Raw genomic sequence first — 17,933 nt, forward strand, 5'->3', positions numbered from 1 at the left:
AATGTACAAATGTGCTTTACACAATTGATGTATGTATGGATTGTGATAAGAGTTGTATGAGCCCCTAATAAAACAATTTAAAAATATATTAAAACATACACAAAAAAACCTATGATCACCTCTGTAAATCTTCACTTAATTCACAATAAAAATAAAAAATTTAGAAAAAGGCATGCATCTGGCAGACCCACTGCTGCCAAGACAACCCCTCCTCCTAGTGGCCCTGTAGGATAGAGTTGAATTGCTTGGTAGCGTTTCCAAGCCTATACTCTTTATGGAGAAGACTACCGCTCATTTCTGTCAACCTTCTAACACTTAACCCACTGAGCCACTAAGCCTCCTTAAAAGCTACCTAGAAGAATTAAATGAACTGATGCATATAATCAGGTTAGGAGGTCTTGGCACATGATAAGTACCATATATACTCGAGTATAAGCCAGCCCAAATATCAGCTGAGGCACCTAATTTTACCACCAAAAGGGCATTAAAAATGTGCTGAAAAACTCGGCTTACCCATGGGTATATACGGTACCCGAAAGAAGTTAAGGACTATCTTTAACCATTAACAATTACTCTTTTTATCAATAGTCTTTTCTAATGGAGCAAAGTTATCTCAGTAAGTGTTACGCAGTCTCTAAATGGACCTCATTGATTATACTATTTAAGCTCCGCACTGATGTCTGATATGAATTAGTATTATAAGGTTGTAAGGCTTGGACAATGTCAGCTACTATGTAAGCTGATTTTATAATTATTTATAATTAATAGTTAAAATCTCCGTGGTCTGGTCAATGTGATGGCCAGAGGACAAAGGCAAGACCGAGACCTTGTGCTGGGAACAAGGCTGCGATGAGGTTCGAAAGGTGAGCACATGGGTCTCAGTGCAGGCGTGAAGGCAGAGAAGTGCCGGGAGTTTCCATAGTTGGATGAACAAAAGAAAGCAAAGGTGTTTCACAGATGAGAGTTGCCAGGAGAGTTCTGCCACAGGATAGCCAACCACCTCACTGACGTGGGCCCTGGAGTCCTCCATTTCTGAACAATGAGTGAAAACTCACAGCCATTGAATCACTTTGGGCTCCTAAGGACCCTTTGGGGCAGAATAGAACTTTCTCATTGGGTTTCTGAGGCTGTGAATCTTTATGGGAGCAAGAAGAGAGCCTCATAGTTCTCCCTAAGAGCAGCTGAGGGGTTTGAACTGCTGAACTTGTGGTGAGGCTACTAGCCAGATACATAATTCACTGTCACTAGAGCTCCTGAACACTAACAATGCGTGAAGAGCTGTCTAATTGACACAGCTCTCATCTCCTACAATGGGAAAGAAAAAGGCAGTTCCAGGTCCACTTGCCCAGTCAGACTTGCAGTGACGCCATGGGTCACATTCCCTGACTGTCCAGAGGTCCCTCGATGGTCCTGCGTAATCGTTCTCTAACATGCAGTTAGGGTTGATCAAAACAATTGAACATGCAGTTAGGGTTGATCAAAACAATCCACCCCAACCCATCAGCTTTGGATCCATAAAAACCATTAAGCTACACAACTACCCCTATCATGAAATCTAAGCTACGAATTTAAAGGGAGCAGTGCTTTCTAGATTGATCATGCCTTCCAATTAAAGAAGTTTCTAGTTTAAGAATCTGTGAGTCAAGAATGCTTCATTTGATATGCCCAGCACTGACAAGAAATGCAGCAGAAATAAGTGATTGCTGTTTAATCTGGGCCATATATTTAAAACGTTTAACCAAAAGGTGTGAGTAATTCGGTGAGCAATTCTATGGCTGTTGTCAGACTGCATATGTCTGCTTCTCTAGTTATCACTGTTTCAACTCAGTTGAATTGTCAGCTCAACTAAGAGAACTCTGTACTATCCATCTAATTTAAATTTATTACATAATGAAAAGCCAATATGTGGACACATGTATTATAATATTAAAGAGAGCATAGTGTCTAATTGTTTGAAAATTAGTTTAGAGCAGACATTACTATGCTTATCAAAATGAGTTAGCATTCATACTCAGAATTTAGTTGTTCTAGGGTTTTTACCCAGCTATATTAATGGAAGTGATTAACCTCCTCTGGGTAATTAAGATGTAACCACCTTTTAAGGTTTTGTACCATGATTGGCACAGACTGAATTTTGGTTTCTTTATGTTCACCGAGGGAGAACGCTTTTACAGGTCCTTTGAACATGGGGAAAAAAACAAGTTCATAAAGCTTTTCTTTGATAAAAATAATTTAGGCTGAAAATTCAAATACTATGTCAGTACTGAAGCAGAGCAGTGGAAAATGCAAATACAGACATCAACGTAGGTGTTAGGAAACATCTTCAGAGTGATATGGACGCAAAGTGCATGTGTTTAACATTGTTTCAAGAGCTTTAAAACAGCTTTTAGATTTTTAATGCTTACGGGTGTGCCACTTGTTATGGGAAAAAAAAGAAAAACAAAAATATTTTTAAACTTACACCAAATTTATGGGCTAGCAGAATGTTACAGTTTGGGGAACATTTCTTCAGTAGTCATATTATAAAAAGCACCTTTTAAAAAAAGTTATAGCGCTGTAGAATGATAAGAGAAAATCTTACATTTTGCACAAACACACTTTACACGTGGTATGATAGGTCATACATCAACAACATAACAATTATTTTTCTTACTCGGTGGTAGGTGCCGATCTACAAAGATGGTTTCTCCGTGTTGCCAGATGGCATGGGGAGGAAAGGGAGACAAATATAAGAGGTGTCCTGTAGCTGTGGTCATTGTGAGATCTATTCTCATTGGAGCTGCTAACTAAACCACATGAAATACCTTCTATTTACGGAACTGCGAGAATAGCAAGATTTCTAAGCATAGATCTTCTCTAACACTAATTAACAAAGAGACCTTAAAACTTTACACAATCATATTCATGCCTTCTTCAGAGCTTTCAATTTATTAAAAAGTATTTGCTATATAATTATTACAATTATATAAGGAAAACCAAAATTAGGGAAGTTGAATGCATCACTTAATACATTGGCTAATAAATTAGATCCAAGAATTGTATGTGTTTGTGTGGGTATAAATATGTATGTGTAATATATACTGCATTAATATCTATTATTAATATCTAATCATAATAGAGATATTAATATCTAATAATATACATGTTACATACACACTGTATATACACATACACATATAAACACATATTCTGTATACACACTGTATATAAATATACATGTACATATATGTGTGTGAATATATAGTTATATATACACATACATACTGTTGTTCTTCAATATGAATTACAACTCCATATAAAGAAAACCAAAATTGTTACCTTGAGACCAATACGTAACATCATGATTTCATGATTAACAGAGAAAAGATTGAACTTGTGAAGAATTTTATCTTGCTTGGATCCACAATCAATGCTCATGGAAGCAGCAGTCAAAAGATGAAACCATACATTACATTAGGATAATCAGCTGCACCAGTCCTTTTTACAGTGCTGTAAAGCAGGGACGTTACTTTCAGGTCTGAGGTTGCCTGATCTAACACATGGTATTTTCAATAACTTCATGTGTATGTGAACGTTGGACATTGAATAAGGAAGACTGAAGAAAAATCAATGCATTTAAACTATGATGATAACAAAGAATATTGAAAGTACCCCAGACTGCCAAAAGAACAGACAAGAAGTACAGTGGGAATGCTCCTCTGCGGCAAGGAAGGCTAGACTTCCGGTCGCATCCTTTGGCCATGGAAACGGGATATCATGCTTGGCAAACTGGATCGGCAGTGAAAAAGAGGAAGGCCTTGGATGAGATGGAGTGACGTAGTGGCTGCGACAAGGGACTCATCGTGAGCACAACTGGGAGGCTGGCGCAAGACCAAGTGATGTTTGGTTCTGTTGTACAAAAGGTCTCTGTGAGTTATACCCAGCTTGATCGTATCTAACAACAACACTGTACACCTATGCTTATGTGTGTGTGTGTACCCACACACTTACGTACACACAGCAAACTTGTAAACCAGTATGAATACAAAGTAAATGACTAACCTGGTGTTATTACGACTCCATTTCCATTGACCACAGGCCTTTCTTCCTCATCCTCCTCAGGAGGCTCTATACTTGCTTTCTCCATGTTGCTCACTGATTTATTCCTCTTCCTCTTTCCTTCGGCACTTGGAGTGGCTCCCGGAAGTATTTGGTCTGCTACATTTAACAATAATGGTGCTGGTTCTGCGGGAGGCTTCGGGGTCCCATAGTAATTGTCTGCAATGATCAAAAACAAAACCAAAAAACATTAAGGAGTTGTCTCTCTACCACTGTGTGCCTAGTGCATCATTTGTAAAGAACAGAAATGATCTTGGCAAGTTTGTAGCCTGTTACATATAGCTTACACTACTTGTTGCTCCTATCTCTTAGAGCTTTGGTGTTTGGATAATGTATTATTCAATATGTATTATTCCCAAATGGATCTTAGTAATTAGAAAAAAAATTTATGCATTTTCGATAGCCAATCTTGATTCTGATTATGCATAGAAAAGGGTAAAGGTAAATTGGTTTGTGTGTGTGTGTGTGTGTGTGTGTGTGTGTGTGTGTGTGATGTAGTAAATCTTACAACTTTGTGGAAAGGCTTTTCTCCATTTTCAAAGGGCACTGGTGGTTGCCTTTGATTTGCCCCGCATCTTGGCCAGGGATGCATTTCCATGTCGGTGTAGGTGTTCCCACGGCTGCTGCTGCCAGAGGGCCTGCTGCCTAGTGTCTTGAGATTACAATAGCACTTTCCCCCATACTTCTGTGACCTGAACTATAGAACCATTTGTTATCCCCACCAGGCTGCATGTTTCTGAAGAAAGACAGTAATTCTTATGTTTCTCTATAATTAGAGCTTGGCATATACATAGCAGGCATGGGATATATGCTCACTAAATGAATATCATTCTATTCTAAGGGCCATGTGCTTTATTTTAAATGCTCTAAAATTTTCTTGACAGAGAATAGTGGTGAGATTGTGTGTGTGTGTGTGTATGTATATACATATATCAATAGTACACTTTTAGCACTGACTTCAAACTTTATATCTGTGTTTCCAGTTAGTTGAATAATTTACACACTCATTCGGTTAAACCCTCATTTATTACTAGCCAGGTACCCATACCAAAGAGCCCTGGTGCTATGGTCATTATGCCCTCAGCTATTAACTAAAAGGTTGGTGGTTTGAACCCCCCAGCCATTCCACGAGAGAAAGATCTGGAAGCTCAGGGGCAGTTTTATCTTTTTCTATTGGGTCAATATGAATGTATGCTATAGCAGTGGTCTTTTGCTTTCTATTTTAAGGCACCCAGACCACCATCTGCAACCTGTTTTCGGTTTGTCTTACTGGGGTAGCTTATGTGTTGCTATTATGCTGGAAGTTAGGTGACAGGTATTGCAAAGACCAGCAGGGTCGGTCACCCGTGTGATGGAGTTCAGAGAAATTTCCAAACTAAGACCTATTAGAAACAAGCCCAGAAACTATTTCTGAAAGTTACCTAAAGAAAGCCCTGTTGATCACAGAGTATTATCTGAGGCTTCAATTTGATTAATTTGGATGTATCATCAAAACTCCAATAACCAAAGTGACTGCTATCAAGTCGATTCCGACTCATAGCTACCTGTCAGGACTGCCTAGAACTGCCCCTATGAGTTTCGGAGCACAGAACTTAAGGGAAGTCAAAAGCCCCATCTTTCTTCCGTGGTTAGCAGCCCAGCCATAACCACGAAGCCACCAGGGCTCCGTGATCGATGCCTGGAGAACACCACCTTTCGCAAAGTTGAAGACAAACACAGTGAGGGCAACTATCAATGAGAACTACAAGGGATTTTTAAAAAATTGTGAAAAAATGCCATTATCTTTTAATTAGAATTTTTCCACAAAATTTTGAAGCAACTTAGAATTCACACTCTGATCACAACCGTCAACGTCATACGAAGGCGCATGAAGATGGTGCAGGACTTCACAGCATTTCGCTCTGCTATCTGTGGGGTGGCTGCGGATGAAAGCCGACTCTATGCCGACTGATAACAATTATGCGAGGCACAGCAATTACAATAGGCACCCAGGTATCCACCTGCAGGTTTGGGATAAAACCTTGTGGTCCGATGCTCTCAGTGTAGAGTGAGAAATTTGCACATCTGGCATTAAACAGGTAAGTATTGTAACAGTACATAGGATTCAGTGTCAAAATCACAATGGCACAGAGGGGGAAGTACACCACATGGTTCATGGAGGTCTCCGAAGGCACTTTTCTCTAAAAGTAACCAAAAGTCATGAGTTCTAGACCAGGCTTTTCCACACAAAAGCAAGTCACTTAATCTTAGTAAGGTCCAGTGTCTTCATCTACAAAATAGGGATAGCAATACGTACTTTTTATAATTCCATGTAGGTTGCAAACAACTCAAATCAATTTTAGTTGGTCAAACATCATAGGGATATACTGACCAAATATAAGACAGCTAGTTGATTGAAAGGATGAAGAACCTCGGGAAATGGGCAGAGTCCCATCTTTCCTTTAATGTTCCTAGACTCTGGAAAGTCTAAACGTATTCCCTTGGCTGATTTCACCACCATGAGGTACATCTTCTACTGCTGCGGCTCATACTTAGTAGGAATGAGCTCCAAACTCTCTCAAGCCTCCTTGCATTGCTCATTTCCTGAAAAATCTCCCAGACAGAGCCATCTGATTGACTAGTCCTCAGACACATCAGAGCGCTGGAGTTGGCAGGAAGAAGGAAGCTTTGCGTCTTCTCATATCTAGGGTCTCCAAGGTAGAGAAGGGCTATATGTCCGTTACACTTGCCTTCCTCACTGGAAGACTGGGAAAAGGAAATGGTGTATGTGCAATAACTGTATAAACTGTAAACTTGTAATAGTTTTAAGGGCAGTGTAAACCTTTTCATAGCATTAAATGAGGGACTATCTTTAGACTAGTTATGACACTCATGTAGTGGCTCCTTTTCATAGCTATTCAAAATTATAGAAATAAAACAAAGAAAATATTATGTGAAGTAGCTTTTATATGTGGACATCTCTTACACAGAAGTCTAAAAAGTGGATGATACATACTTTGTTAAAGGCTACTTTCTAACTTTAAAATGAATTGACATTTACGAATGGCAAAATTCTGAGCAAACAAATGAAAAACAAGCAAACAGCTACTTGCTTCCAGAAGTCTAATGACTGTGCTATATCCACAATGCCTAGCCTGCCTCTAAGTACACTGCAATGCTTTCTGCAGAAACTCAATATAGGAGAATGTTTCTTATTAAGGAACCCTGCAGTAAAACTCCACCACGCACTTTTCAGTGTGCCATAATGACTTCAGTTTGGCTTATACGTTGTTGTATTCCTGGAAGTTATGCCACCGATTATTTCAAACACCAATGGAGTCATTCACAGGGGACAGATTCCAGCAAAGCTTCGTGACTATGACAGAGTAGGAAAGAGGAAGAGACGATCCACTTCTGAAAGATTAGCCACTGAAAACTTTATGAACAGCCACGGCATGTCCCATTCTGTAGTGCTGCTGGATGAGTCCCTTTGGCTGGGAGGCACTCAGAGGACAACTCCGGAAGGGTTGCTCCCGCAAAGTAGAGTTGAGCTTAATGGTTTGGAAGAAGCAAAGCTTTCAGGAACTTCATTTTCTGGTGGGACATGGTTCAAGGTGTGGAGAAATCTTTGCAAACATCTACTAGAAATCACAGCATGGAATGCCCGAGGCATTACTCTAAGAAAATTGGATGTCATCAAGAATGAAATGGAATGCAGAAAGACTGATATCCTAAACATTAGTGAACTTAAATATCTTGGTATTGGCATTTTGAATCTGACAATCACCTGGTTTATTATGCCCGGAATAACAAACTCAGGAGAAATAGCATTACATTAATCATCTAAAGGAACTTTTCAGGAGTTGTCTTGAAATACAATTATCTGTGGAAGCATACGATCAGTAAACCTACAAGGAAGACCTGTTATTGTGACTGCTATTCAAAGTTACACATCAACCACTGAGGACGCTCATGAGGAAATTGATGAATTCTACCAACTTCTTCAGTCTGAAAGGGATCAGACATGCAATCAAGATGATCGTTACCGGTGATTGAAATACATTGGAAAGTTGGAAACAAAAAGGAGCAGCAGCTGTGAGATGCGGTCTTGGTATTAGAATCAAAGTTGAAGATCACATGATAAATATGTGCAAGACCAATGACATCTTCATGGTCACGAATTTTGTTTTGCTTGGATCCACAATCGATGCTCATGGAAGCAGTAATCAAGAGATCAAAAGACACGTTGTGTTGGGTAAATTTACTATACAAGGTTTCCTTAGAGTATTGAAAAGCAGGGTGTTACTTTGAAGAATAAGGTGGGCCTGACCCAGCGCATAGTAGTTTCAAGTGTTTCATATGTATGTGAAAGTTGGACATTGAATAAAGAAAACCAAAGAAGAATGGATGGGCTTGAATTGTAGTGGTGGCAAAGAATATAAAACGACATAGGCCAAGGAGTTTTGGACAAGGGGATATTTCACAGTTTAGGAGTAAGACGGGTGTGCATCAGCATTGCATATTTCAACAAATATATTCAATCTGTCTGCTGAAAAAATAATCCAAGAGACTGAGTGATATGAAAAAGAATTCTCTAACAACCTGACAAGCAGATGACATATTGTGCTTGCTGGAGAAAAAGAGAACATGTAGCCGATAAAGATCAAATCCCACAGTTGTCGGGGTTGATCACAACTTAATGTAAAGAAAAAAAATCCTCACAACTGGTATAATAGATAACATCCTAATAAAGGGGGAAAGATTGAAGTTGTCAAGGTCTTTATTTTACTTGGATCCATAATCAATAGACATGGAAGCATCAGTCAAGAAATCAAATGACGTATTGCATTGGGCAAATTTGCTGTAAATGACCTTTGGATTGAGGTAACCCAAGCCTTGGTATTCTCAATGGTCTCATATGCACATGAAATTTAGACAATGAACAAGGGCTGAAGAAGAATTGATGCGTCTGATTTATGGTGTTGGTGAAGAGAACTGAAGGGGTCATAGACCGAAAGAGAATAAAGAGCTCTGTTGTGGACATATGACAACCAGAATTCTTTTTAGAAGGAAGGAGAACAAGACTTCGTAGAACACATTTCGCACTGGAGAGCAGGAGGGACCAGTCTAGCTTGGTGACGTAGAGGGCCAGTGAAAAAGGGCAAGGTCTTGATTGAGATGGATTCGCCCAGTGGCTGCAACACATTGGTTATACATAACAATTGTGAGGACACTACCAGACCAGGCAGTGTGTGCTTCCTTCTATTGTAAATAGACTCATTAAGAATCGGAGCCAACTCCCCCGAACTTAATAACAACAAAGCGAAACTCATGAATAACCTCGCATGCCCAAGGAATGGTATAATCTTAAGTAACATGCTGAAATCTTCAATGCCTTTATATAGTAGCATAAGGATCACTCTACACTCATTTGTCAGGAATTGGCATGGTGGGGTTCAAGAGACCAGGTAGTTATGCGAAAATTGGTGTCCTGGGAAAATCAGAGGATGACAACATCATCACAAAATTATATTATTATATCATTGCCAAATTATGTTATTAGAATACTGTCGAATGACTGAGAATCATGGCCTATCTACTGTAACACACAACTTCAATGATCACAACCAATGTTATAATTGTCTTGCACTTTAACATTCTTTGAAACTAAACAAAGATTGATAATGCAAAAAATAGTCAGGTAGTAAATATTTTACTATTGTAAGTGAAAAATGTTGGATAATAAGATAGTTGATAATCAAGGAAGAGGTGTATATAACTAAACATATATGTATATATATAAATATGATTAGTGATATGCATTCATAGTGATACACACACATATATAAGACTAAGAAAAATTGATGGTGTTTTAGTGATACACAAACACACATATACATAAGACTAAGAAAAATTGATGGTGTTCCAGTATTTTTTTCCCTTCAATTTATTTATTGCTTAAATCTACCTTAAGTAGACAAAGAAGTTTTATTTATTAAAAATGAATGCACAGCACAGCCTAAAAGTAAATAACAAATAATATATCCTGTTGAATTATATTACTAAATAATAATAATTGGTATGTGATTATAAATTATATAGCAAGTCTACTTCCATAATTTGATTTATGGAATTAATACATCAGATTAAATTTTAGATATGAAATGGTATGAATCATTTGTTACAACATTAAAATTATCTCCATTAGCCATAATAACAGCAATTTAAAAGAGGCCTAGAAATAACCCATACAGTTACTACATTTGAGAAATATAATTAAGGGAGAAGAGGCTATTACTCCAAGCTCAGTTTCATCCTAATGCATAGAACAAGGAAACCGGAAGCACCGAGACTGAAGTTGAAGATCAGCCAGGCAGGCATACAGCCAGGTCACTACCTGGGCTCTTTGATGCAAGTGCCTACAAATCTATACACAAAGAGAGGATTCGCATTTAGGTCAGTAACAGATGAACTTATTTTAAGAGCCTCCCCTGCCCCCATCTCAAAACTGTTTAAAAAATAATTTGGAAACAAAGACCCATTAAAAATGAAGTATCTTTGTATATAGTACCAGGACTTGGCATGTCTTAAGAATTTTAAATAGTAACAAAATGGTATGGTATTTATAGATCCTGGTGAGATAGATCATCTTGACTTTGAAACCTATCACCGTTCATCTTGTTGCCACATGCTGATTCTGGAGACGTGGGAGTACAGGGCTGGGAGACGTCAACAGTCACAAAAGCTACTGCTACTGTCATTACTACTGCTGCGGCCACCGCCACCCCCCCCACCACCATATACTGATTGGACGCTGAAATCTGCATATACTCTCCTGTTTCAACTGGGGAGCATAATGAGAAATCTTAGCCCACCACACTGTTATAAAGATTAATGACGATGAAGGGATAGGTAGAGTTCCGAGATCACAGTAGGGACTCAATATGCAGTGACGACTTTTTGACACTTATTCATCACAAAAACCATATGAAGCCGTTCTGCCTCTGCTGTTAAGAAAATGGAGACTTAAGAAATTAAACTCTTTCCTAATATGATACAGAGAGTAAGCAGAAAACCTATGTCTGTTTGATTTTAAAACCCTGAGCTCTTTCCCACATGGCACATTGCTTCTCAAGTGAGAGAGAAAAAGAGAGTGGTATAATTTGCAACCTGGACCAGGACTCACGCTACAGGATTTCCTTCAAAGCCACAATCAATAAGCAGAAATGTTTCTGTTTCAAAATGAAAAGGCAATCATTGCTACCAAATCATAGAGCAGGGCTATTCAAGATAATTTTTTTCCTCCAGAATTCCAAGACAAGTGTGTGGTTGTGACTGCATGCAGCACACTGGTGACCGTGTGCAGGGTTAGTGGGAGAGGGTTCTGAGAGTCCTCTTCACCGACTGTACCTGCACGCATCAAGAACGAACTACACATTAGCAGTTTCAGAAGTTTCATGTTAAATTTCATTAACTTGCTATTGAATATAATGACAAAAGGAAATGATAAAGAAAAATATCCTCTTACTCCCACTGTAATTAGGTTGAAATAAACATTTCGCAGTATGATTTTAGTTACCGGTACAATAAAGGAGACTATTAATTGAAGCACCAGGTTTATCCTTCAGCTTTTTGTTGTTGTTGTTGTTGTTGTTGAAGAGTCGTCTTCTTCTTTGTTTATTTTTTAATTGTTTTATTGGGGGCTCATACAACTCTTATCACAATCCATACATTCATCAATTGTGTTCCCCCCTCGTCCCCTTTAGCTTTTTAAATACCACTTTTCCCTGCTATTCGGCATGGTTCCATTGGTTCTGACTTGCACAACCGAAAGAACTACTGCCTGGCCTATCCCCACAAAGGTTTGTGTGCGTGCACCCCTCACTGAGCCACTCTATCGATCCTTCTGCTGTGTCAGTACTACCTAGGATAGGACATTTCTTTTCCATAACAATGTGAGAATGAGACAGGGTGAATGTCCAAATTCTGACTCAAAGATATTTAAACCTCCTAGAAATTTGGAAAAAATAGTCCATAAAATATTAATAACTCACTTTAGAACAATAAAAAAGTCATTTGGTAGATTCCATTTATACATGACACCGTTATATTCATTGCTTGCAAAATGAGAGGGACTAAAATGGATTATTACATTGTCATGCACTAAATTTTCCTAGAGATGTCCTTGGAAAATTGAATCTATTTCTTACTTTTAGGCAAATCCAGTCCTAAATCACCCAAAATAGATGGGAGTAACTTTCTAAACATTTGTTTTTCATGTATTGTCTTTGAAAACTAACACTGGATTATTTCTCTGCTTTCTTTCAAATTTGTTAGGTCCAATAAACTTTTCAGGAAAGTCTTGGTTTAAATGATTCAATTTAAATTTTAGTTGTTTCTTTATGCATCTGTCGCCCTTACCCAGTTTCCCCACACTGACTTTGGTGGTGAAGCCAAGGAATGAAAAGTGAAGACATTTGTTAAATGAAGCTTAAACTCTTGCTTCATTTTCTCTCAGCCTCTACTGCAAGGTAATAGCAAGGTTTGTTTGTTTGTTTTCCATGGGATGTACCCATCGACCCTATGTCTTTAAATTCTGATGTGACAAATGAGAAAGTCATTGAAAATTAATTTGGAGCAGTAAGGAAAAAACATTTGTAAATGCCAGAAGCAAACTGAAATACTTCAAAGTATTTTTATTTATTTTGATAACTTTTCAGTTAAAACATGTCCATTTTCATGACGAACATGTGTGATTCACGATTAATTTTGTTCATTTGGTGGTTTAAGTAGAAGATTCAGTGCTGACTCTGTTGTTCCCACTCTGGATGGAGAATAATAGCATGTAAAGGCTTTACATCAAATAATGGTAGCTCGCTCATATAACTCCCTAGTGAAGATGGGTTTCAGAAAAAAAATACACTTATTTGCAAGATACCTAAAGATTAAGGTTTTGACCCCATTCTTCCCAATATTCTCAGTGCTTTCTTTCCCATTTTGATAAACAGAAAGAATTGGTTCTAGATAACGATTTAGGAGGAGAGAGATGATTGCCTACAGGGACTCGGGGACATGCATACAACACAGCTCATCACTGGAATCCCAGAGGACATGAAGATATGCCCCTGGGTTGGAAACAATGTCGGGCACAATTCAGATGCTTGAGAATCTGATGGGTTATTATTACAGTTTTATAAATGGAGGAAACAGTTTGATACTTGGCCTCCCTAATGGCTCCTGCCGAATTTGACTCTGACATTAAACACAGAAGAGACTGAATTCCAGACTCAATGTAATTAATTATATTAGAAAAGCTGTCAGCTCTTAAATAAAGTCATTTTAATCCATGCCAGAGGTATAGTTTATATTAACAGAAAGAAGTAAACCGTGAGAGGAACCTAATTCAGACCTTGAAATGAGTCTGGAATCTTACAAAGGGGAGAGTAATGCGTTAAAACTATAAGTAAAAGCCAGTGACACTAGGTGCCAGCCATGGCAAGAATCATAATCACATGGTTACGGGTTAGTAACTTGGAAATACAGTAAATTCAAAATAGAAGGAAGCAGTACATTCCAGTAAATGTTATACTTTTCTAAAATTGCACTTCCTAACAGAAAACAAGGCACACAGGCTCACAGGACAATGCTTTTGTCAACAGATTTTAAAAGCTATTTTCAAAAACAGCCCTGAAGCTTAAATTTGGCCCTGAAATAAAGGTACCATTTCCTCATCAGGTCATATGTAGTTAGTAACTTAAAACCAAGGAGCAGAAACTCTTTGACCTCAAAAAATAATGTATTTCTCTCTCACGATGCCAAGCGTTCATCCCACTTGTGGAGGGAGGGGACCCATAATAATATTCTCACCTATATTTATACTAAGCAGTAAATTGCTAAATTGTGGGAGAAGTCAGTGTGGAGATAACATTCAAAGAGTGCACAATTGGGCTCAACATGTGGATGCTTCTCTGAGTTTGAACATGCAATGAAACTATTTTGTAACAAACTCACCTCAAGAATTTCAAGTTTACTTTGAATCAACATAATGCTGGTTTCAAATTATGAGCCCTGGTGACATCCACCGTGAATGTTATTGACTTCAATTGATCATTCATATTCTCCAGAAAGCCATTCAGCTGGCATCATTGAATGACATTTTCTGAAGTTTATTTGCAAGTCCTCAGTAGTTCTCAGTGGTCACTTTGGCTTGATGGTAATTTATTCATATCAGCATGTGGACAGGCTTCTGAGACTTAAACCTCTGTGGGTTAACAGCCTCATCTTCCTCTCACACAGTAACTGATGGGTTTGAACCACTGTTCCTGTGGTTCCTGTGGTTAGCAGTCGAGTGCTTAGCCCACGATGTCATGAACGCTCTTTCATATTTACACAATATCACCTAAATTTGTATTCATGTTTTAATATTTCATGTTTTAATATTAATCATTTTTCCGTTACCTAAAGCTTCTGTCATTCCATTTCTGTTTGGGGTCCAGTGGTAATATCTCCCCCACCCTTGTTAAGTCGCAGCAATCCTATATAAAGTTTCTAAGGCTGGCAGCAGATAATCTTATCTTTCTCCCAGTGAGAGGCTGGTGAGTTTGAATTGTGGACCTTTTTCAAAGCAGTCCAACACTACCTGACAGCACCACTACACTTCCTTAGGTGGTAATATGGTAACTCAAAAATGCGTTTACTAAGCGAGATCATCTAAAGTAAGTCTGTTCAGTATGGGAGCCACCATTTACTTCTGGCTATTGAGCATTGGAAAGAGGATTCATCTGAACTGAGGTGTGAAGTAAATATGAAAAATATTCTGTGTTTGGATGACTTAGTATGAATAAAACAAGTACAATAGAACTTTTTCTAATGACTACACATAGATATGACATTTTGAATATATTGAATAAGGTAAAACATATATAATTAAAATTACTTTTGCTTTTTAAAAACAAGTTTTTAATATGACTAGCTAAAAATAATAAATTACACATGGTTTGTGTGTTCGCTTCTACTATATTATTCATGGACTGTGCTGTTCTAAGACATACAAATACCCTTTAAATGTGACATGCTTGTTAGCAATATTTAAATTTTTTATATAATTATAGCTCTAACTTTTGAAACACTTTATTTTGATAGGAAATGTATATCTGACATTGAAAAATTGCATGCGATTTCTTTCTGGTATCTTGAGGCTTTGCTTGTATGCTCTCTGTGCATATGTTATTCGGAGCCAGTGGGAAATGTTTTGCAGTATTCTGATACCAACTGAAGCGGGGATCACTACAGGAGAAGGGGGTCTTATTTATTGATTGATTTTAATGAGCATATCACCTACCATAGCTGGTTTGCAGACACTGTTTTGTTTAGTAAAGATTTATTCTGTGCCTGTCCACAATGCTGATATGAATAAATTACCATGAAATTACCTCCCCCACTTTTTCCCCTGGCATAAGTGGGATGAACGCTTGGCATCGTGAGAGAGAAATACATTGTTTTTTGAGGTCAAAGAGTTTCTGCTTCTTGGTTTTAAGTTACTAACTACATATGACCTGATGAGGAAATGGTACCTTTATTTCAGGGCCAAATTTAAGCTTCAGGGCTGTTTTTGAAAATAACTTTTAAAATCTGTTGACAATAACATTGTCCTGTGAGCCTGTGTGCCTTGTTTTCTGTTAGGAAGTGCAATTTTAGAAAAGTATAATATTTACTGGAATGTACTGCTTCCTTCTATTTGGAATTTACCATATTTCCAAGTTACTAACCCAGTAACCATGTGACTATGATTCTTGCCGTGGCTGGCACCTAGTGTCACACTGGCCTTTACTTATAGTTTTAACTCATTACTCTCCCCTTTGTGATGTTCCAGACTCATTTCAAGGTTTGAATTAGGTTCCTACAGGGTCACCATGAGTCAGAATCCACTCCAAGGAAGCAAGTTGGTGTTTTAGCTTGTCATTATTTCTCCTTCAAGTCTTTGGTTGCCCAAATTTGAAGAAAGCAACAGATATATGACTATTAGCAAAGTTCTTGTCTTGATTTGAAAAAGTCACTTTTGAGGTTGGACAGTGACTTGGAAAATCGAAGAAGAATCAATGCATTTTAATTGTGGTGCTTTTGAAAACTACTTTAAGTACCATGAACTGCCATAAGAGCAAATAAATCTGTCTTGGAAGAAGTACAGCCAGAAAGCTCCTTAGAGGCAAGAATGATGATGCTTCGTTTCACATACTGTAGACATGTTGTTTGGAGAGACCAGTCCATTGAGAAGGGCATCAGGCTTGATCAAGTACTGGTGCAGTGCAGAGAGGAAGACTCTCAACAACATGGACTGACACAGTGGCAGCAACAATGGGCTCAAGCTTATGAAGAATCGTGAGGGTGGTGTAGGACTTAGCAGTGTTTCATTGTGTTGCACACAGGGTCACTATAGGCTGGAGCGGACTCCAGGGCACCTAACCACAACATCAATATAGAGTTTAGCCCAGTGTCATCTAGTCAGTCCTGTCTCACTCAATGTCACCCTCAAACTGGACCTAGGACAACTGCCCCATACAATCCCCAAGGCTCTCATCTTTACCGCAGCAAACTGCTGCATCTCTCTCCCATAGAGCACCTGATGGTACCCAACTTCTGGTCTTTTGATTAGCACTGGGGTGAAACCTTAACCAAAGTCCCAGTAAGGTTCTTTAAGATACAGATTAGACCCCCAAATCAAACCCCACTGTGTAAATCTTTATGGGAACTGACAGCCTCATCTTTCTCCCATGGTGGGTTTCAACTGCCAACCTTGTGGTTAAAAGTCCATTGCTTATCTCATCAGTTTCTTAAGATGTAGATTAGAATGTGAAAATAAAGAGGATGCTTAAAGCATTAATGCTTAATGCTTAAGAAACAGTCATGTCAAGTCCAGTAAATATGAAAGTAGAAGTGAAATTTGATGATATTATAAGGAAGCAGTTGTACAAATCTCAGCAGATTTCTGTGATAGTCATCTTGATTAAATTTACTACAAAACTTGATAAAGGGAACTGAACCTTTCAAGGACAATATTTTATTTTCCACACAAAATCCATAGCTTGTCACATAACTTTGCTCCTCAGTGGCGCTACTTACTGTGATACCATACACTTACTAAGACATGAGGCGACCTTCATTTTGTCATTGTCTTGCAACTCTAATAGCCAGGGAAATTTCTGATCAATATTCATTTGATTTTTGGTTAATGATGCAAGAAATGTGTGAGATATTTTGTCTATAATCCTCAATTGCTAATAAAAGGCAGAAAAACAATATGAAGAAACTATATTTCTACCTAACTGTGTTTTCCTATGCTTGGAACAGTGGAATAAACTTTGCATGGACCTGAGTTCTAATAAACTCAGTCTATGGATCTGAGTTCTAATCCTGATTTCCCCACTAATATCCTAGATGACCTAGGATTAGACATTAAAGTTGTTGGAATTTTGATTTCTTCATTTGTAAAAGGACATAATTACCATAGACCTAAAGTTCTTTTTTTTCCCTTCAAATCATTTAATTGGGGGCTTTTACAACTCTTGTCACAGTCCATACATACATCCATTGTGTCAAACACATTTGTACATATGTTGACATCATCATTTTCAAAACATTTTCTTTCTACTTGAGCCTTTGGAATCAGCTCATTTTCTCCCTCCTTCACCCTCTCTCCCTCATGAACCCTTGATAATTTATAATTTTTTTAATGTCTTATACTGACCACTGTCTCCCTTCACCCACTATTCTGTTGTCCATCCCCCAGGGAGAGGGTTATATATAGATCATTGTGACTGGTTCCCCCTTTCTCCCACCTTCCCCCTACCCTCCTGGTA

The 17,933-nt window shown here is 38.2% G+C and overlaps 1 protein-coding gene across 1 annotated transcript in view; it reads right to left on the bottom strand.

Moving 5' to 3' along the window:
• The window catches only part of MAGI2 (membrane associated guanylate kinase, WW and PDZ domain containing 2), a 1,552,529-nt gene that overhangs the window by 571,725 nt on the left and 962,871 nt on the right, over positions 1–17,933 (bottom strand). Inside the window, exon 4 of the mRNA XM_013004634.2 lies at positions 4,042–4,257. Coding sequence (XP_012860088.2) covers positions 4,042–4,257 — 216 coding nt within the window. The remainder of the gene's footprint in view (positions 1–4,041; positions 4,258–17,933) is intronic.

The sequence above is a fragment of the Echinops telfairi genome, unplaced genomic scaffold, assembly GCF_000313985.2.
Source record: "Echinops telfairi isolate 266 unplaced genomic scaffold, ASM31398v2 ScPeMD7_23;HRSCAF=83, whole genome shotgun sequence".
NCBI lineage: Eukaryota > Metazoa > Chordata > Mammalia > Afrosoricida > Tenrecidae > Echinops > Echinops telfairi.